Below are 23,513 nucleotides of genomic sequence, written 5' to 3' on the forward strand. Positions count from 1 at the left end.
CCTCTACATTGCTTTCATTGATCTCACCAAAGCCTTTGACCTCGTCAGCAGACGTGGTCTCTTCAGACTACTAGAAAAGATCGGATGTCCACCAAAGCTACTAAGTATCATCACCTCATTCCATGACAATATGAAAGGCACAATTCAACATGGTGGCTCCTCATCAGAGCCCTTTCCTATCCTGAGTGGTGTGAAACAGGGCTGTGTTCTCGCACCCACACTTTTTGGGATTTTCTTCTCCCTGCTGCTTTCACATGCGTTCAAATCCTCTGAAGGAATTTTCCTCCACACAAGATCAGGGGGCAGGTTGTTCAACCTTGCCCGTCTAAGAGCGAAGTCCAAAGTACGGAAAGTCCTCATCAGAGAACTCCTCTTTGCTGACGATGCTGCTTTAACATCTCACACTGAAGAATGCCTGCAGAGTCTCATCGACAGGTTTGCGTCTGCCTGCAATGAATTTGGCCTAACCATCAGCCTCAAGAAAACGAACATCATGGGGCAGGATGTCAGAAATGCTCCATCCATCAATATTGGCGACCACGCTCTGGAAGTGGTTCAAGAGTTCACCTACCTAGGCTCAACTATCACCAGTAACCTGTCTCTAGATGCAGAAATCAACAAGCGCATGGGTAAGGCTTCCACTGCTATGTTCAGACTGGCCAAGAGAGTGTGGGAAAATGGCGCACTGACACGGAACACAAAAGTCCGAGTGTATCAGGCCTGTGTCCTCAGTACCTTGCTCTACGGCAGCGAGGCCTGGACAACGTATGCCAGCCAAGAGCGACGTCTCAATTCATTCCATCTTCGCTGCCTTCGGAGAATACTTGGCATCAGGTGGCAGGACTATATCTCCAACACAGAAGTCCTTGAAGCGGCCAACATCCCCAGCTTATACACACTACTGAGTCAGCGGCGCTTGAGATGGCTTGGCCATGTGAGCCGCATGGAAGATGGCAGGATCCCCAAAGACACATTGTACAGCGAGCTCGCCACTGGTATCAGACCCACCGGCCGTCCATGTCTCCGTTATAAAGACGTCTGCAAACGCGACATGAAATCGTGTGACATTGATCACAAGTCGTGGGAGTCAGTTGCCAGCATTCGCCAGAGCTGGCGGGCAGCCATAAAGACAGGGCTAAATTGTGGCGAGTCGAAGAGACTTAGTAGTTGGCAGGAAAAAAGACAGAGGCGCAAGGGGAGAGCCAACTGTGCAACAGCCCCAACAAACAAATTTCTCTGCAGCACCTGTGGAAGAGCCTGTCACTCCAGAATTGGCCTTTATAGCCACTCCAGGCGCTGCTTCACAAACCACTGACCACCTCCAGGCGCGTATCCATTGTCTCTCGAGATAAGGAGGCCCAAAAGAAGGTTATAAATAAAACTAATATATTTTAATTCTACAGCAGCTTTATTTTTAATATTCCCAGTCAACAACAGAGTTTGGAATATGGCAAAAAAATTAATTTCCATTTGCCTCTGCGGTCATTAGTCCATACCATATTTAATTGCTCCTTGAGAAATTAATTCACCATATTAAAACAAAGCTTTAATGCTTGATGACAGCTCAATGGGTAAATGCACTGCATGATAGAATACTAAATCATAAAGATAAGGAGGATTTGAAATATCATCTCTCGTCTGGTCTGAATTAGCAGTTTTCAAATGAGCAGTGTGGTGGGGGTTGGGGAAAATTGATGTACAGAGAGATTTGGGTGTTCAGGTCCATTGTTCCCTGAAGGTGGCAACGCAGGTCAATAGAGTGGTCAAGAAGGCATACGGCATGCTTTCCTTCATCGGATGGGGTATTGAGTACAAGAGTTGGCAGGTCATGTTACAGTTGTATAAGACTTTGGTTCGGCCACATTTGGAATACTGTGTGCAGTTCTGGTCGCCACATTACCAAAAGGATGTAGATGCTTTGGAGAGGGTGCAGAGGAGGTTCACCAGGATGTTGCCTGGTATGGAGGGCGCTAGCTATGAAGAGAGGTTGAGTAGATTAGGATTATTTTCATTAGAGAGACGGAGGTTGAGGGGGGACCTGATTGAGGCGTACAAAATCATGAGAGGTATAGACAGGGTGGATAGCAAGAAGCTTTTTCCCCCAGAGTGGGGGATTCAATTACTAGGGGTCACGAGTTCAAAGTGAGAGGGGAAAAGTTTAGGGGGGATATGCGTGGAAAGCTCTTTACGCAGAGGGTGGTGGGTGCCTGGAACGCGTTGCCAGCGGAGGTGGTAGACGTGGGCACGATAGCGTCTTTTAAGATGTATCTAGACAGATACATGAATGGGCAGGAAGCAAAGAGATACAGACCCTTAGAAAATAGGCGACAGGTTTAGATAGAGGATCTGGATCGGCACAGGCTTGGAGGGCCGAAGGACCTGTTCCTGTGCTGTAATTTTCTTTGTTCTTTGTTACAAATGGTTCTGTGTCCCCTGGCTAGGAAGTGGAGAAATCAGGCATAAAAATAATAAGACTTTCTGCAATTAAGATGGGGCCCACAGAACTCTGGAAAAAACAAATTCCAACTACTAAAGAGAGATATTAGCTACTGGTCCAATGACCCAACATGTTGGTGTGTAATGTGACACTATTGAATACAAAGACACAGATGTGTTCTCATTTTGTCACAGGCAGTTCTCAATCTCTTCCAATTGTCCAGAGACTATGAAAAAAAAGTACGGCACAGCATTCTCGTGCACGTCCTAATATCGACTCTCAGTCCAGCAGAGGCCTAAGAGCAGATGCTTTTCCGGTTTCTGGGTTTAAAAAAATGTACCTAAATAGGGAAAAAATATATTTCAAAAGGATTGCGGAGGATGGGCAAAAGCCAAAACAAATTGTAATGATTCCTATTATTCACTCAGAAGGATTACACTATTATGGCTGTTAACTGGCTCCTCTCACAGATGCAATGAAGTGCTGGTTAACAGTTCATTACCATATGATTATAAAAAGCAGTGAAAAATTAGATTGGAATTAGCTACCATTATTGGAGATAATGCAATGAATTCCTAAAACTTCAATATGGTAATAAGGGAACATATAAAAACTTTACCCCATCCATCACCTTAAACATTCACCCCTCCACTACCGGTGCACTATGGCTACAGTGTGTATCATCTATAAGATGCACTGCAGCAACTCAATAAGGCTTCTTCAACAACACTTTCCAAACCCTAGATCTCTACCACCAAGAAGGACAAGAATCGCAGGCGCACGGGAACACCACGATCTCCAAGTTCCCCTCCAAGTCACACGCCATCTGGACTTGGAAATATATTGCCGTTCCTTCATCATCGTTGAGTCAAAATCCTGGAACACCACCCCCCCACTGTGGGAGAGCCTTCACAGCATGAACTGCAGCAATTTAGATGCTGGCTCACCACCACCTTTTCAAGCACAGTTATGGATGCGCAATAAATGCTGGCTTCATCAGCCACGCCCACACTCTGAATAAATAAGAATGAATTGATTATCTATCTTCTAATAAGGAGGAGCAGTCTTGATTTTGTTTTGCCCTAGCATCCATGACATTTTGGTGCTTGGCAGGGGGGGGGGGGGGGGGAGAAAGTGTTCCAGATTTCCATGGTCCTTTGTGTGCTCAATTCCTGGTTTCACTCCTGTATGGCTCGGCTCTGGTTTTGAGATTTATCCCCCTTGCTTTGATCAAGACCTAAGTGTGAAAATATGTTTAGCGACAGAATATTACAAGTTTGGGAACGTACTCCCTTCCTAATTGCCTGTTTTTTTTAAACCAAGGTCGCTGCCAGTGTTACACATTCTCACAATATGTGACAAAGTGCCACCTACTATTCAAATCCAACACAAATATGATGATAATGTGAAACTCTCAGTTTCTCCCACAGCACATGCAATGCAGTAAGTGAATCCATTTACATTGGTATTATAGGGGAGATGGGACAGCGACCCCTTAATGCTGCATGGTTCACGTCTTTTTACTGCTATTCATTTTCAAGCTATGGGGTTATTTTGTGTTCCTCTCACAGCGGATTTAACGGAAAGGAAAGGAGAAAGAAAGAAGTTGCATTTATAAAGCACTCCATAGAAATGTGTTAAATATCTCAAAGTACTTTACATACAATGAATAACTGAAGTCCTTTTTCTTTGGCCTCCTTGTCTCGAGAGACAATGGGTAAGCACTAGAGGTGGTCAGTGGTTTGTGAAGCAGCGCCTGGTGTGGCTATAAAGACCAATTCTAGAGTGACAGACTCTTCCACAGGCACTGCAGATAAAATTGGCTGTCAGGGCTGTTACACAGTTGGCTCTCCCCTTGCACTTCTGTCTTTTTTCCTGCCAATTGCTAAGTCTCTTTGACTCGCCACTCTTTATCCCCGCCTTTATGGCTGTCCGCCAGCTCTGGCGATCACTGGCAACTGACTCCAACAACTTGTGGTCAATGTCGCAGGACTTCATGTCGCATTTGCAGATGTCTTTAAAGCGGGGACATGGATGGCCGGTGGGTCTGATGCCAGTGACGAGCTCGCTGTACAATGCATCCTTGGGGATCCTGCCATCTTCCTTGCGGCTCACGTGGCCAAGCCATCTCAAGCGCCGCTGGCTCACTAGGGTGTATATGCTGGGGATGTTGGCCGCCTCGAGGACTTCTGCGTTGGAGATACGGTCCTGCCACCTGATGCCAAGGATTCTCCGGAGGCAGCAAAGAAGGAATGAGTTGAGACGTCGCTCTAGGCTGACATATGTTGTCCAGGCCTCGCTGCTGTAGAGCAAGGTACTGAGGACAAAGGCTTGAAACACTCGCACTTTTGTGTTCTATGTCAGTGCGCCATTTTCCCACACTCTCTTGGCCAGTCTGGACATAGCAGCGGACACCTTTCCCATGCGCTTGTTGATTTCTGCATCGAGAGACAGGCTACTGGTGATAGTTGAGCCTAGGTAGGTGAACTCTTGAACCACTTGAATAACTGAAGTACAGTCACTGTTTTATGACTACAGCAACCATCTTGTGAACAACATTCCAAATACAGGAATGAGACAAATGATTTGTTTTGGTAGTGTAGGTAGTATGTTGTCCAGTAAAGAGAACCCCCTGTGTTCCAAAAATAGTGCCTTCCTGGAAGGTGGGACCTTGGTTTAATGTTTCTGCTGAAGGCTAATGTTTTGGGACATTAAAGAACAAAATGGCCTGTTGCTGGACACTCCCTCAGTATGACCGTTGATTTGATGGCAGCAATGAAAGGGAATGGAATAAGATTTCTCTTCTCTATTTTTTTTTAATGAGTTTTAACCAACAGTACGTACAAGAATGAACTGTGGTTTAGAATCGTCATGTGAGGTGTAGAAGAATGTGTCAAATGTAAACTAAACTGTTGATAAATTGATGCAAAGAAAGAGCTGGAGAACAGATATTTCCTGGTATTAACCAGTGCAAAATGAATGTCACGTGATGTGATAAGCGTTGTGTTTTCCTTAAAATGTTGAACATGATTAACATGGATTAATTTACTAATTTATTTATAATTGTTTTACTGATTCATTTGCCATGTTATAAAGTCAGAATTTAGTCTTTAATCACATAAACACCTGAGTAAATTTTAAGGGTGCCCAACTCAAATAGTTTAGAAAGGCAGCAGTTTGAATAATTCTAAAATGTAAGCTGCATGTCTGAACAGACCTTGCCATCAAAACAGAATGGGGTCTTAATGTGATCGATAACTGTGGCTTGGGAGCAACATCAATAATTGCTATTGCTTGTAAAAAAAAAAATCAATAATAAAAGTAACACTGATGGTTCTTGGTTCAGTCCAGAGAAGGGCAGTAAAACAAAGGATGTCTTTACAAGATGTTGAACATGAGAAGGAAACACCTATATGAAATTGAACCCAAGATGTTTAAATTTACTGGGTAAGCAGGAAAACCAGAGTTTAAACTGATGTGGACAAAAATGATTGGTCTCAATGAGTCAGAACACCAGTACTTTTTGTTCTTATACCACTTTAACAGTCTGAATACTTCACACATGATCATGGAAGTGACATGAACCAATATGCGATAGCTCAGTTGAAGGTGTACTAGTGATCTAGTCACATCTGAAAGTTCGCAAGTGTTAACGCCTTTCAGGACTCCATTTGGGAGATATTGCTATTTGCGCCTACCGTTTGGCTTACCAGTAAGCCAGGACTTATTTCAACAACGTATAGATCATACCATGGAGAATGTTCTCGAGTGTGTCTGTACTGCCAATGACATGGCGCAAAAGAGGAGCACAACAGGAATCTGCACATCCTCATGCAAACTGCCAGAAAGGAAGGTCTTGTATTCAACAGCAAGAAGTGTGCCATAAACACGAATCACATCAATCTTTTTGGTTCCATTTACACAGATGCAGGCATAAAAACTGATCCCAGAAAAGTAGAGGATATTCACTCCATGCCAAGTCCACTAGACAAGGAAGACTTACAGAGCTGCCTCAGTCTATTTAATGTCCGAGCTCCCTACATTTCAAATTTTGCAGAGAAGTCTTTATCTCTACAGGAACTCCTTTATCTGTGGCATGTGGACTACCAGCAGGCATTTCATTTGTTGAAGCAATCACTGTTGACAGAAGCATGTCCCGAATAAGGAAACCATTCTTATAGTAGATGCTTCATTGAAAGGTTTGGGAGCATGCTTACTGCAAGACGGTCATCCAATTGCTTTCAGATCAAAAAGCTTGTCGCTCACGCAGGCAAGTTATTCCAACATGGAAAGGGAAACACCAGTTCTGGTATTTGTAATCACCAAGATTTTGGGAAGCATTTCGTAATTGAGATGGGCCATAAACCACTGGCTATGACATGGCAGAAACGGCTCACCAGTGCGCCAGCCCATCGAAAACAACTACTGATTAAAGTGCAAGGATATGACTGTGAGGTCAAGTATAAACCTGGAAATCTTATGGTGACCTCAGACACCTTTAGCAGACTACCCAATCCCAGAAAGTGGGAAGATATTCCATTAGACATACAGGTTGACCAAGTCGACATAGAACTGGAAGATGTATACCAGATAGATTTGATGTGGTTCGGATAAAGGAAGCGTGAGGAACTACAGGAAGAAACTTCTAGAGATCCAGAAACTCATTGTCAAAGGATGGTCTGACACAATACAAGAAGTTCCTGCAGAACTTAGAGAATCTTTTGGCAATACCGAGGGTTTCTAATTGCATGAACTTCAAGGGAAGGCAGGTGTTAATTCCGCAATTGCTTTACCTTGACATTCTTTCGCAGTTGCACCTAGGTCATATGGGTGTAGAGAAATCCAGAAGACTTGCAGACAAGCCTGTCTACTGGCACGGAATTAACATTGACATTGAGCAAACAGTAGTCATGTGATGCATACTAAAAGCATCAATGAAGCCAACATAAAGAGCCACTTCTGCTGCACGAAGTTCCGTTGCATCCTTGGACACGGGTTGCCACTGATCTCTATCAAAAGTGATGACTATCTTTTGCTAACCAATTATTTCTCCAAGTTCTCCACAATCCAACAATTGAGGGACACGTTGAGCCAATCAGTTGCTAACACTATCAGTGCAATATTCATCTTATTTGGCCCTCCAGAAGAGATAATATCAGACAATGGACCACAATATACCATTTGAAGATATGGTGTAAGAAATGGGCAGTGAACTATGTCACATCTCCGCCACATTACTCCAGTTTGAACAGCCCAGCTGAAAGGATGGTATGCACAGTCAAATCTCTGATCGTGAAGTGTCGAGAAACAAAGCAAGATCTACATGTAGCCATATTACACTTAAGGGCAACACCAACCGGCACATGATTACCATCACCTGCGGAAATTATATTTGAAAGACAAATTAAGATGACTCTACCAAGTCACCACTGCATGAAATAGTCATCAATACATGACAAACTGATAGCCAATCAAGAGAAGATGAAAGCTGTGCATGAAAAACACACAGGCATGGAACTTCCACCATTATAGATCATACAAACTTTTTGTACAATCCATCCACAGGAGAATGTGGTTTCCCACAGCGGTGCCCAAATTCTGAACTGAACCTAGGTCATAAGAAGTTACCACCGTAATGGAGCAGTACTAAGGAGAAACTGATGTCAGTTTAGGGAACTAGCTAACAACATTGTGCCTGCCAACCCTATTGCTTTGAGAACATGTTCCCATTCCAACCCACAGAATGTAGTGGGGAAAAGTGACAAATGTAATGCTCAAACACAGAACGACTGTCAGAGCATGCAGGCAGGTCAAGAGAAAATGTTGACAAGTCTAGTTCTTAACCAAGCGACACAGTGACAAGAAGATCAGGCCAAGTCTGTAGATCACCTATACATTAAATAGACACTTGATTGAAGGATTTGAAAGTCAGTGTTTATGTAAATATTGTTCAAAACTGTTTTCTTTCATCATGTATATAGTTTATCTTCTGTGTATTTCCATTTTAGGAAAGGGGTTGTTCTGATACCACTTTAATCGTCTGAGTACTTCACACATCATCGCAGGAAGTGACATCAACCAACATGTGATAACTCAGTTGGAATTGTGTTAGTGATCTAGTTACAAGTATATTATAGAGCTCTCTTGTAAATCTGTTACTTAATAATAAAGACTCCAGTCCTCGATTGCCTTTCAACTCAAGATTGTTTGCTGAATAAAGCAATAACACAACACTTTTGAGCATAAGAGGGATTTTGACGGTCAAGCACACGAGAAGGCAACAAGGAGAAGACGGTTTAGCTTGTGCAGGCAGACGTTAATGCTGGCTGGAGCCTAATGCCTATCTCACTAAAGAAGCAGACAATGCATGCCACCTTGTCCAGTCATCTGCAAGTGATAATGATTGTTTGAAACTGTAAATTACTGCCTAGATACTGTAATATGCTCATTTCTGCTGTGTGCCAATAAAAGCTGCTGTGACCAATTGGTTCCAAGTTTGAATCCCTTGGCATCTGACAGTAATGAGGTCTATGAAGCCCCACTCATAATGTTTTTCCATCAAACCCAAATACGTGAAACCACACAAAAGAGAATCTCTTGGATATTGAATCTTAGTGCATCTATAGCAGCAATCTGCAAACCTAATAGCGTTATGGAGAGTTGGGATCTGTGCCACTAAAGGATCATATGCTCCATGGAAGGCTGCAGGAAAAATTCAAGTGGTTACTGTACACAAATCTGCTCAAACAGTATTTTCCTTTTATTTTCAGATTTTGGGAGGTCCGAATCCTGAGGTACTACAGCTTACAAAGATACCAAGCTAACCTTAAGGTCTACAAATTCTTCTGCTACCACCATATATTTGTTCTCCTTTATGTACAGTGACTCAGTCAGAGTTACTTCCCCAAGCTCAGTAACTAAATCCTCTGGGGTGGTGTGGCGTTGAGTATATTTGTGCAGGTGTTTGCGATTTTTGATGAAAATGCTGCAGGTTACTGTGTGGTACTGGCTTGTTTGGGCCATTCTTAATGCTCCTGCCTGCTCTTCTAGGCCGACCAAAGCAAGAGCATAAAGTTTGTGTTGCCTATGAATGATTAAAGATGGGAGGAGACATGAAAGCAGTCAACAAATTTCACCTTCTCCCATTCCCTTTCTGCTCATCACTAAATGGGTCCCACACGGCCACTTCAAAGGCAGCCTAGGGTTTGAAATATCTGGACTTTCCACTCGTGTGGATTTTGGTTTTTCTTTTAAATGCCATCTTGTCCTGCAATTAGAGAAGTAAAAGAAAGAAAACAAACCTGCATTTATATAAATAGTCTTGATGTTACATGTTTCAGGAGCATGTACAGCCACACACAAATGCTCATCAATGTGTGAGAGTGAATGAACAATCAATCATTCAGCTTGGTTGTACCAGGAGGATTTACTACGTGAAGTTCCTTTAAGATATCAATGTAACAAACTCAGGTATAAGCTGCAGTTTGGATTTGTGGCCTGATGCAGGATGGTTATGTGTGGCAAGGATTCAAGGGACTGCAAGGTTGTATATGCGTTCCAAATGGGGCAGCAGTAAAAATTTTACCAGGTTATAAAGGAACATTTTGGAGGATGCATACTTGGGGAAGCTACTTGGTATAGAAAACTGTTGGGTAGCTTCAGGTCTACCACCTTCTTTTGCATCTCCAGTCAGATTGGGCGTAGTTGACACTACTTGCCCTGTCTATTTACAGGCTTATTGGACTACTCCTTTCTATGGTGGGTGTCCTTCAGGGCCTCAACTCATTCAGGATGATTTCAAATACAACTCCAATATATAAGAAGTCTTGCATCTGGCAGCAACATACTAACAGTATGGAAGTTGGTTTCAAAACCCCTATGATGATCCTACAAAATTAAAATTGAGCTCATCATAGGGGTTTTGAGTCCAGGGAGTTCATTTTCTGTTTCAGCTTCTTGATGTGCTCTGTAAATATTAGTGTAGGAACTGAAGTAGGCCAACCAGCTCCTCAAGCCTGTTCTGTCATTCAATTAGATCGTGCTGATCTGTATCTTAACTCCATTTACCTGCTTTGGTTCCGTTCCCCTCAACGATCCTTACTTATCTAACAAAAGTCTGTCTCTCAGTTTTGATATTTTCAATTGACTTAGCCTCAACAGCTTTTTGGGAGAGAATTCCAGATTTCCACTACCCTTTGTGTGAAAGAGTGATTCCTGAAATCACCCCTGAACTACCCAGCCCTAATTTCCAGGTAAAAGCAAAATGCGATAGATGCATTTAATCGATGTGAAACATTAACTGTTTCTCTCCCTACACATGCTGCCTGACCTGCTAAATCTTTCCAGCTTTTACTACTTTTTTTTGTTCTGGATTCCACCACCATAGGAAAGTTTCTTTTTATCGACCCTATCAAATCTTTTAAATCATCTTAAGGATGTCACTTAGCTCACTCCTTAATCTTCCATATTCAAGGGAATATAAACCTAGTCTATGCAATCTGTATACATCATTCTGGTCTGCAACTCCCAAGGTGATTATATCCTTCCTGAGGCCCAGAATTCAATGTAGTACACAAGTTAGGATCTAGCCAGAGCTTTATATAACTGTAACATAACTTCCACCTCTTTGTATTTTGTGCCCCATTATAAATTCATGTGTTCATACTTAAAATGGAAATGGCCAATGCAAATGTGCTACATTGTAATTACACCCTCCTGTCAAAAGGTGATGCTATAGAACCTCAGTTAGCTCTTTAGTATGTGCTACAGAGAAACTCCAATGCTCCAACTTTTTTAAAAATTCATTCATGGGATGTGGGCATCGCAGGCTAGGCCAGCATTTATTGCCCATCCCTAATTGACCTTGAGAAGGTGGTGGTGAGCTGCCTTCTTGAACCGCTGCAGTCATTTACTGGCTTCCCAAATTGCTAAATGGTTGCATATTTAAAGATAAATCTATTATAGATTAAAACAGTAGATGGGTCACAACATTTCATTTCAAAATGAGTCTTCATGGCATTTTTCAATTGTATTACCCAAAATATCAATTTTCCTATAGGTAGTGCTGCGATGGAAATTTTATACGTTAAATCTTAGCAAATATTAGTAACACCTGATCTGCTAACTCAGTTAAAAGGCAGGATTAAGAAAAAAAATCTGCTAAACCTTCATGCAGTTGTAGGTTCAAGCCAGTGGGTGTTGCTGTGGATGTTGCTTTGAGCCAACAATAGTGTCAATCATGTTGGTAGAGGTAAGAAGAAAAACGAAGGAAATTGTGTAACTAATTTCAACTCTATTTGAACTTTAATTTTTATTTTAATTATATAACTATCACTAACTTTTTTCGTTCCAGATAGTGTGCCCTTGCATCTATGGGCTCGATGATTCCCTGCTTCCTGCCCCATTATCTGTTGGCCTGACTTGGATATGACTTGTGGTAGCCAATATTAGTCCCATTCAGCTAGCTGTTTCCTTCCCAGGACTGGAGTTTCTGAATAGAAAATCCCCCTCCTCCTACCCAGTGCTGTTGTTAGCTGCGATACTTGTGCCTGGAATGGTGAAAGTTGAAGTGACTCCACCTCTCCCCCCTCTGCTTCCAACTGTTCCCCTTTACTCTCTCCCATGTCTTTCTTCCTCTCCCATTTTTCTCCCTAGCTCATTACATTCTTTTCCCCCACCTCCTTGTTTCTCTTTCCTCCCCGTTCCTCTGCTGTGTTACAATTATCTCCATCATCTCCTAACCCTTCTTGTCCTGAAAACAGCACTTATCTCAGCCATTAAAGACTGACTAATAAAAAAAAAATTAAAAATAAAACAGAATGTATGACTTCAAAATGGAGACTGAATTACTATTGTGCCCCCTGTTCAAATAATTCATTGTCCTGTAACCCTGCTTCACTCCACTTATGTTATGGAGAACGGGCAGGAAAGTGGAGTTGAGGCCGAGATGAGATCCGCCATAATCGTACTGAATAGCGGGGCAGGCTCAAGGGGCTGAATTGCCTACTCCTGCTCCTAGTTCTTATGTTCTTATGTATGTTAACTTGGTCTAACCTCCTTTATGTACAGCACCAGAAATGATGGATTAACATTTCTAACTTAATATTTATTACTATGTTCTTTATTTTGAATCTTTTATTAATTATATATTTATGTTTATAAGGTTTTATTACTAAGTACTATGATCAAATCTGTCTCTTAGCCCATTACTCAAATATTAGAAGCTCAATACCAACATTGAAAGATTTTTTTCCTCTGAAGGATTTCTTGAAAAAATAGCTACCTACCTCGATCTGTTCATTGATATCCTTTAATGCTTCCACTTCCCATTCTGTTTTTGGAACTAATCGAATTACTTGATCTCTAGTTTTTAAAAGAAAAAGCACGTTTATTTTTGCGATAAATATCTCTTCAAACATACAGCATAACAAAGCTTTGCTAATCGTGCTTTGTCTTTTGAACTATGTTTTGACTCATCATTTTTACCACTAAATCTATGGTAGATGGCAAATCTGTTTACAAAAATATCCCTGTAGAATATATCCATTTTCCACAATGTAATTACTTATTTTAACCACCCAGAATTTGGACTATTTCTGGAGATTATGGAATCAAAATTCAATTTAGCTCCAATTTTCTGCTTCATTCCACCCCATAAATTATTGTGTTACAACCAGGTGACAAAGATGTCTAGGGGTCCCTCTCAGCTTTCACCTGGTCTTACCATAACATGGTTTCATTTTAAACATGGGTTTTGAGCTCCCCTTTGTTGAATCCTTGTTCACCGCTTTCCAATTATAAGACAAAGAAATGAGCACAAACAGGCTTTCTTAGGTTTAAAGAAAAGTGAAATTTATTAAACTTAAAACTCTAATTCGGTGAACACCTACGGATACACGACGCGCCCATGCTAGCATGCATACGCGATACACACATGCAGATAGGGACAGAAAAGAGCAGAAGAGAAAAGAAAGTGGAAAAGTTTGAGGCAATCTGTGAGGTGGGTTTTTTGTAACTGTGCTTCCTCGCTGTAGAGTCCATGATTGAAGATATGGTGTTGCTTTTTGTTGGGGCCCTGTATTCTTCTTAAACCATGTTCACTGTAGGAGACTTTTTGCTCTCTTGTGGTTCACAAGTCTTCAGTGGGTTTTGGAGTTCCGTGAGAAGGAGATGGGAGCAGACAGGAGGAGAGGAGGTCTTTTTCAGTCCAGGAGCAAAGAGCTTTCTGCCAGTTCAAACACTGTCTCTACAATTTAAAACTCCCCAAGTTGACCAGCAGGGTGGTCATGTGACCGACTGGTTTGACCAGGTCTGTTCTGTGTATTGGGAGCAGGGGATAGCTACTTTGTTCCAACACTGTCTACTAATATGCATAAATGTCTTTCCAGCCAAGGGCCTGGCAATTCCTTGTCACAGGTCTTCTCTTCTTCCCAGCAACAATTTGAAGTTTAATGTCCATGTGGTGAAATTAATGTGCCTCATTCTTGGCAGGTGGGGGCCTGCATGACAATTGCAATCAGTGAATAATGGAGTATAAATATGGGCACGGATCACTTGAACTTGATTTCTGCCCATAATGTCCATTTCCATTGGGCATTGTGACAAGTGCGGGAAGATCTTGCCAGGAAGAGACCATCACTTCCTTATCATAATGCAGCAGAGGTGATGACATTTTGATGCCCACATTTTTTTTCTACACTTACACTAGATCATCAATATGCCCATGAAAAATGAGGATCCAGGATTATGAGGATACAGAAGCTTTGATTTAAAGGGACAGAGGAAGGCAAAATACTGTCTATGAAGAATACTTTGTAAACATTCTTGTGCACTTTTAAACAATTGAACACAAGAACACAAGAATTAGGAGCAGGAGTAGGCCATTCGGTCCCCGAGCCTACTCCACCATTCCATAAGATCATGGCTAATCTAATAGTGGTCTCAACTCCACTTTCCTGTCTGCCCCCCACACGATCGATCAAAAATCTAACTCAGCCTTGGATATATTCAATGACCCAGCCTCCACCGCTCTCTGAGGAAGAGAATTACCAAGACAAATGACCCTCTGAAAGAAGCAATTCCTCATCATCTCCATCTGAAAAGGAGACCCCTTATTTTGAAACTGTGCTCCTTAGTTCTAGATTCCCATGAGGAGAAACATCCTCTCAGCATCTACCCTGTTAAGTCACCTCAGAATCTTAAATGTTTCAATAATTTCACCTCTCATTCTTTAAACTCCAATGAGTATAGCCCAACCTACTCAACGTTTCCTCATAAGACAACATCTTCATCCCAGGAATCAGCCTAGTGAACCTTCTCTGAGCTGCTTCCAATGCAAGTATATCCTCCTTAAGGGGACCAAAACTGTATGCAGTACTCTAGATGCAGTATTATCAATGCCCTGTACAGATGTAACAAGACTTGCCTATTTTGTACACCATCCCCCTTGCAACAAATGCCAACAATCCATTTGCCTTGCTGTACCTGCATGCTAACTTTTTGTCAGTCATGTACATGGACACTCAGGTCCCTCTATACCACAGCATTCTGCAGTCTCTCTCCATGCAAATAATATTCTGCTTTTCTATTCTTCCGGTCCAAGTGGACAACCTTACATTTTCCCACATTATGCTCCATCTGCCAATTTTTTCCCACTCACTTAACCTATCTAAATCCCCTTGTAGACTCTTTATGTCCTCTTGATAGCTTACTTTCCGACCTATCTTTGTGTACTATACATTCAGTTCCTTCATCCAAGTCACTGATATAGATTGTAAATAGTTAAGCACTGATCCCTGTGGCACTCCACTAGTAACAGCTTGCCAACTTGTAAATGACCCATTTATCCCTATTCTCTGCTTCCTGTTAGCTAACGAATCCCTTATCCATGCTAATATGCCACTCCATACATTATGAACTCTTAGTTGTACCCTTTAATGTGGCACCATATCAAATGCCTTTTGGAAATCCACGTACACCACATATACCGGTTCACCTTTATCCACCTTGCTAGTTACTTCCTCAAAGAACACTAATAACTTAGTCAAACATTATGTTCTTTTCTTAAAACTATGTTGGCTCTGCCTGATTGCATTATGATTTTCTAAATGTCCTATGACCTCCTTAATAATGGATTCTAGCTTTGTCCCTATGATAAATGTTAGGCTAACTGGCCTGTGGTTTCCTGCTTCTGTCTCCCTCCGTTCTTGAATAGAAGTGTTATATTTGTGATTTTCTAATCCACTGGGCCCTTTCCAGAATCTAGTGAAGTTTGGAAGATCACAACCAATGCATCTACTATCTTTGCAGCCACTTCTTTTAAGACCCTTGATGCAAGCCATCAGGTCAAGGGGAATTGTCAGCCTTTGTTCTAATAGTTTTCCCAGTACCTTTTTCCTTATGATTGTGAATGTTTTAAGTTCCTCCCTCCCTTTTATCACTTTATTTTCCAGTATCCTTGGGATTTTTGTTTGTGTCTTCGACAGTGAAGACAGACACAAAATATTTGTTCAATGCCTATGCCATTTCCTCTTTCCCCATGATAATTTCTCCTGTCTCTGCTTCTAAGGGAGCAACATTTACTTTAGCTACTCTCTTCTTTTTGATATACCTATAAAAGCTCTTACAATCTGTTTATATATTACTGGCTAGTTTACACTTATTCTATTTTTTCCTTTTTTGTCAACTTTTTAGTGGTCCTTTGTTGGTTTCTAAAACACTCCTAATCCTCAGACTCACTACTCTTTTTTGCAACATTGTAAGCCTCTTCTTTTAACCTAATACTATCCTTAACTTCCCGAGTAAGCCACGGATGGTTCTTCCTTGCTGAGTTTTTGTTTTTCAAAGGAATGTATTTTTGTTGAACATTTTGAATTGTTTCTTTAAAGCAGGGTTGTCCAACCTTTTTGCATGGGGAGTCCACATTACAATTTTTGTCTTACATGGGAGCTGGTGAGACAATTTCACAAAGATAAAGGTATTAAAAAATCTTACTGTTAATCAAAACAACAAATGTGCATTGTTGTGAAGCTTTAAGTGAGAAGATTAACTTATTGACTTACTTTCTCATCACTATGTTGGACACTGTGAAGCAGAGTATTCCAGATAGATAGCCATCTGTCAGGAGTGATCTTGATCACTCTCCTTCCCTCTCACTTTGTGTTTCCCCCTCTGTGTTAATCCTCCGCCCACTCTGTGTCATCCTCGCTCTGTGTCTCCACTCTTTCTCTCGCTCTCTGACCCCACCCCCACCCCCCCACACTTTCTCTGAAAGTTGCAGGGAGTGGGAGCACTCAGCCCAGCAGCTTTGTGGTTGGTCAGTTTTTGTTAAAGAAAATCGCACTGAGTTTCACAGCTAACAAAAAAAAGTCAGTAAACCACAAATCTATCGAAGTTGGGAAATGGCTGTTACTGCTCTCATGCAGCACCTATCAGCTGTGAAACTGACTTGCAATATTTTTTAAAAAGCTGATCTGGAAGAAGACGACAATGGAAAATTTCTGGTCTCTGAAATACATCCGCCGGGTCAGATGGAAACCTTCGGTGGGCCGGATCCTGGTGCCTGAACTATGAGGTCATTAATTAATTCTTTCTTGTTGCACAATACCAGGTCGAGTATAGCCTGCTCTCTGGTTGGCTCCAGAACATATTATTCCAAGAAATTATCCCAAAAACATTCTATGTACTCCTCATCTAGGCTACCTCTGCCTATCTGATTTTTCCAGTCTATATGTAGGTTAAAATTCCCCATAGTTATCGCTGTACCTTTCTGACAAGGCTGCCAATATTTCTTCCCTTACACCACGTCCTACAGTGTGGTTAATGTTGAACTGCTCGCTGGTCCCACTCTCTCTCTCTCCCCTTCCCACAACCGTTCTTTTAAACTGCTCGCTGATCCCACCGCCGCTCTTTTGAACTGTTCGCTGGTGCCACTCTCTCCCGGTCTCCTACCTGCCGCTGCTCTTTTGAACTGCTTGCTGTTCTCGCTGTCTCCTTCCCGCTGTCGCATTTTTTGAACTGCTCGCTGGTCCCATGCGTTCTATCTCTCTCTCTCTCCTTCCTGCCGCTTCCGCTCTTTTGAACTGCTCACTGGTCCCACTCTCTCTCTCTCTCTGAGAGGCTGTTTCCTTTTTACTACCCAACCCAAACAGTTCAGAATTGTGCGCAGCACACATGGTGCCCTGTGTCCTTCAAAATTCCATTCATGTCCATAGGACCCTGATTTGCATGCAGCAATGAGGGTTCCACCTTATTTCAGGCAGGCACTTGGGCTGCCCAGTCAAAGGCTCGAGTAAATGTGGAGGTGGAGTAAAAACCAGATGGTTAAGTTCACCATGATGATTTTAACTCCGCTACCTCTCCATTCCACTGGGCAGGCCAAATTAAATTAGTCTCTATCATGCTGAACTTTAATCCTTTCTTGGGAATAGGCAGAAAGGTTTGCTGCTTTTCATTCAGATTGAAAATTAGTTCTACCATAAACACATGCTCTATGCAGCCAGTACCTAAAATTTTCCACATTGATCAACAGCTCTATTTATACTGCAACCATTTATTCACTGAATCTAACCATCCTACAGTAAATTTAACTAAGAATCAAGTGTAAATAGAGATGATGCCAATTTTAGTACATCTCAATTGAAAAATGCAAGCATTCACTTCATGAATTTAGGTTGATCTTATGTAACATATAATCCAAATTAATTCTAAAATTATTCCATAACATAATAAATTAAGCCTTCTATGCTATGTAGAACTGCTAAAACTAAAGTTTCTTGAGCATGACCATCAATAGCAACAGTCAGCCAGTTAATTCTGATTTTGTTAATCTGATCTTTCCCTGCTTTCCTGTGTAAACCACTATGGCATAAATGAATTCAAAATTTCTGCTTGTTTCTTCAAAGTTTCTGGTTTCATATATGGCAGACCTTCATGCATGCAGCCAATTGAGACATGGTGCAGTACAAAGAGCCCCAGTTACTTTAAGACATTTCCAGCACTGTAAAATTGAACATGCTGGAAATACACAGCAGATTAATCAGCATTTGTAAAAAGTAAAGACAGATTATTGGTATTTTGGGTGTGTAACTTTAAATTATGCAGTGTAAGTTCCATTGACCTGTCTTTTCTCTTTGACAAGCTTATATGTATTTGCATCATTTTCTGTTTTTCTTTCAGCTTTCTAGCATTTAATTTTTTGTTCCTTTGTAAGCAACATTTTTTTTTCTGAACATTTTCCTTTCAATTTCTTTGCTTGCAAAACCTTTTACAGGTTGGCATACTGTACGGGGGAGTAAGAAAGAAGAAAAACTTGCATTTATATAATGTCTTTGACATCCCCAAAATGTCCCAAGAGCTTTACAGTCAATGAACTACTTTTGAAGATTAATCACTTTTGTTTTAGGTAAATATGGTAGACAATTTTCACAATAGGGCCCACAAAGCGCAAATAAGATAAATGACAAGTCAACCTTTTTCGATACTCTTGGTTGATGGATAAATTTTAGTAAGAGCACTGTCAGAACTTTCTTCTTCTTAGAATAATGAAATGGAATCTTTTACGCCCATCTGAAGAAGATGATTTGGTTTTGGCTCAACCTATCAGAATGATGGCGCTGCTGATAATGTAATACCCTGTCAGTACTGCACTGAAGTGTGAGCCTAGATTATGTGCATGAACCCACAACCCATTTGCCTTCCTAATTGCTTGCTTTCAGCGACTGGTGTGCAAGGACACCCAGGTCTCATTGCACCTCCCCCTTTCCCAATCTATCACCATTCAGATAATAATCTGCCTTTCTGTTTTTACAACCAAAGTGGATAATCTCACATTTATCCACGTTATACTGCATCTGCTATGCATTTGCCTAATCACCCAACTTATCCAAATCACATTGGAGCCTCTTTGCATCTTCCTCACAGCTCACTTTCCCCCCCCCCCCAGCTTTGTGTCATCTGCAAACTTGGAAATGTTACATTTAGTTCCCTCACCCAAATCATTAATATATGTTGTGAATAGCTGGTGCCCAAGCACTGGTCCCTGCGGTACCCCACTAGTCGGGTGGCACAGTGGCGCAGTGGTTAGCACCGCAGCCTCACAGCTCCAGGGACCCGGGTTCGATTCTGGGTACTGCCTGTGCGGAGTTTGCAAGTTCTCCCTGTGACCGCGTGGGTTTTCACCGGGTGCTCCGGTTTCCTCCCACAGCCAAAGACTTGCAGGTTGACAGGTAAATTGGACATTGTAAATTGCCCCTGGTGTAGGTAGGTGGTAGGGAATATGGGATTACTGTAGGGTTAGTATAAATGGGTGGTTGTTGGTCGGCACAGACTCGGTGGGCCGAAGGGCCTGTTTCAGTGCTGTATCTCTAAATAAATAAATAAATAGTCACTGCCTGCCACCGGAAAAGGACCCGTTTATTCCTACTCTCTGTTTCCTGTCTGTCAACCAATTCTCAATCCATGTCAGTGTATTAGCCCCAATCCCATGTGCTTTATAGGAAGATAGAAACAGGAGTAGGCCATTCAGCCCCTCAAGCCTGTCCCACCATTCAATGAGATCAAATGGCTGATCCATGGCCTAACTCCATATACCTGCCTTTGGCCCATATCCCTTAATATCTTTGCTTAACAAAAATCTATCTATCTCAGATTTAAAATTAACAACTGTTCTAGCTTCAACTGCTGTTTGTGGGAGAGAGTTCCAAACCTCTACCGCCCTTTGCGTGAAGAAGTACTTCCTAACATCTCTCCTGAATGGTCTGGTCCTAATTTTTAGACTATGCCCCCTAGTTTTAGAATCTCCAACCAGTGGAAATAGTTTATCTTTATCTAGCCTGTCTTTTCCTGTTAATACCTTGAAGACTTCAATCAGATCACCCCTTAACCTTTTAAATTCAAGCGAAAACAGGCCTAATTTGTGTAATCTCTCCTCGTAACTTAACCCCTGTAGTACAGGTATCATTCTTGTAAACCTACGTTGCACTCCCTCCAAGACCAATATATCCTTCCGAAGGCGTGGTGCCCAGAACTGCTCACAGTACTCCAAGTGGGGTCTAACCAGGGTTTTGTACAGCTGCAGCATAACCTCTGTGTCTTTATACTCCAATCCTCTAGATATAAAGGCTAGCATTCAATTAGCCTTTTTGATTATTTTCTGCACTTGCTCGTGGCATTTTAAAGATCTGTGCACCTGAACCCCCCCAAGTCTCTTTGAACATCCACTGTACCTAACCTCTTCCCATTTAGAAAGTACCCTGCTCTATCCTTTTTTGGTTCAAAATGGATAATTTCACACTTGCCCGCATTGCAATCCATCTGCCACAGTTTTGCCCACTCACCTGGTCTGTCAATATCTCTTTGCAATTTTATGCTGTCATCTTGAGTGTCAACAATGCCGCCTAACTTTGTATCATCAGCAAATTTGAATATATGACTTACTATGCCATCATCCAAGTCAATAATGAATAATGTGAATAATTGAGGCCCCAACATAGATCCCTGCGGGACACCACTAGTCACATTCTGCCAATCGGAGTACTTACCCATTATCCCCAGTCTCTATCGCCTACCACTCAACCAACTTCCTAACCATGTCAATAATTTGCCCTCAACTCCATAGGTTCTACCTCAGTTAACAGTCTCTTATGTGGGACTTTATCAAATACCTTCTGGAAGTCAATATAAATAATATCAATGGACATTCCCCTGTCCACTACCTTAGTCACCTCTTCAAAAAACTCAAATGAGATTTGTCAGGCATGATCTTCCCGTCATGAATCCATGCTGGCTGTCCCTGATTAACTGAAATTTTTCCAAGTGTTCAGTCACCCTATCCTTGATTATAGATTCCAGCAACTTCCCCACCACAGATGTCAGGCTAACTGGTCTGTAATTTCCTTGGTTCCCCCTTTCACCCTGCTTAAAAAATGGAGTGACATGTGAAATTTTCCAATCCAGAGGTACCACTCCTGAATCTAGGGAACTCTGAACGACTATAGTTAGGGCATCTACAATGTGCTCCCCTACTTCCTTTAACACACTTTAACGGCGGCCGCCCCTTCTACGTCATTGGGGGCAGGCGCTCTGCCCCTCCATTTAAATCAGCCCCAGCGTACAATATCGCAGGGGCTGTGCGGTGGCACTTGTGTCGGAAGGCCACCGTCTTCACAGCGAGCCGCCAATTCAGCCCTATGGCTGCAATTTTCCAATGATACCCTTGGTGCTAAAGAGCCTCTGAAGTGGCCAAGGTAGGGCCTTAAGCTGAAATACCAGTTTAATCCATGTTTAACAAAAGACTCCACCTTGGTGAAGGCATTGAAGCTTACGCTAGGAACATCCGCCTGGAGGATCGTTGCCATTTAAATTGCCTGCTAGCACTCATTAAGGAGGCTGCACGACATTTAGGTGGCTAGTGCTTGACCTAACACCCTCTTCTAACAGCGACCTACTGACTAGGAGTAAACTAACTGTTGCAGAGGATTTTCAGCGCTCCTTAAAAAGCAATGTTGCCGCTAAGCTGCATGGGTGCATGGCCACGCAACAGCCTGAAAGATACCGCCTGCACGGAATGCAAAAAATTTGAAGGTAACATGCACTGTAAAAACTGGCCACATACAACAACTATATTTTAAAGGTATATCAATTTTTACTGTTCTCTTGCTGCTGGACATTTGAAGAGGACTTTTGAAACACAATCTGAGACTTTCTGGGACACTTTGTCAAGGCTTCATCAACATTCTATCAACCTTTACTCTCAACATTCTCTGAGGACTTAACTTAAAAAGAGTATGTACTCTGCTACTCTACCTTATTGGAGTCACAAGGAGAAAGGGAGTGCTTAATTATTGCGCTTAGCTTGCTAGGGATCCTTCTTGGTCTACAGGAGGAATGAAAGAAGGACATGAGGCAGCCAGAGCAGCACGAGCTACTGCAGGAGATGAAGGCGAGGTGGACACCTTCTCCCTGCTCCAGGTACAGGACATCACTTCTCCACTGCCAGGACTTCCAGTGCTGTATCCAAGAACCCATGCAGCCTGTCACTCAGTCCCTTAGCCATCTTGTAATGTGCTGTTGTGTGTCAGCCAGCACACCTCATGCCATTAGTGGAAGTGGGTGAGTGGGGCTCACATAAAATGCTCCAGGAAAATTGTGTCTAATCAACACTTGAGTGTTAAACACAAAGGTGTCTCTGTTTTATCAACTCCAGGCAAGTTCAAATTACAGTAAATTGGCAATTAGGACTAAAACTGCATGCTAAAACCAGATTTTCAAACAGGCATGTCCAATTTTGGGAACATCCTGTTTTTACCCTTCCACCAAAATAACCCCCACGGGTCTTGCTATATGACAATGATGTCAGTCTTATACAAAGATTGCCAATTGCTTAGCAATCATGGAACACAGGATTATCCATATCCAACAGTTAATTGACAATCCCTGAAGCTTCAAATTTATATACATCCTTTAAACCTCCTTCCTGCCTCCAGAGTATATGTATCTTAATTAATTCCTGAACAAATTTGTTTCTATTTTCAGACTGAGCATCTGCAGCCTATCATTTTGAAACTTAAGTGATGAGAGAGCAAACTACATTCTAACCTTAATTATTTTAAATTATATCAGTTAAATGTTAACATTCCTCTACTTTTCCACAATATGCATTTGGTACTGGACAGAATGCAGGTGGCAGAGGTATAGATTAGTTGGGATCTGTGTACATAAGAACATAACATAAGAAATAGGAGCAGGAGTAGGCCATTCGGCCCCTCAAGCCTGCCCCACCATTCAATATCATGGCTGATCTGCCCCAGACCTCAACTTCTCTTTCATGCCAGCTCCTCATAGCCCCCAACTCCCCAATATTTCAAAAGTCTATCTACCTCCTCTTTAAATACTTTCAGTGATATAGCCTCCACAATTCTCTGGGGTAGAGAATTCCAGACATTCACTACCCTCTGAGAGAAGAAATTCCTTTGCATCTCAGTTTTAAATGAGTGTCCCCTTATTCTGTAACTATGTCCCCTAGTTCGAGATTCCCCCACTTCTCAACACCTACCCTGTCAAGCCCCCTCAGAATCTT

General features: G+C 42.0%; 1 protein-coding gene across 1 annotated transcript in view; it reads right to left on the reverse strand.

Moving 5' to 3' along the window:
* Positions 1-23,513, reverse strand: part of cpa6 (carboxypeptidase A6) — a 168,183-nt gene that overhangs the window by 137,754 nt on the left and 6,916 nt on the right. The window contains exon 2 of the mRNA XM_068032652.1: positions 12,724-12,799. Within this exon, the coding sequence (XP_067888753.1) occupies positions 12,724-12,799 (76 nt within the window). The remainder of the gene's footprint in view (positions 1-12,723; positions 12,800-23,513) is intronic.

This window comes from Heterodontus francisci, chromosome 5 (genome assembly GCF_036365525.1).
Source record: "Heterodontus francisci isolate sHetFra1 chromosome 5, sHetFra1.hap1, whole genome shotgun sequence".
Lineage (NCBI taxonomy): Eukaryota > Metazoa > Chordata > Chondrichthyes > Heterodontiformes > Heterodontidae > Heterodontus > Heterodontus francisci.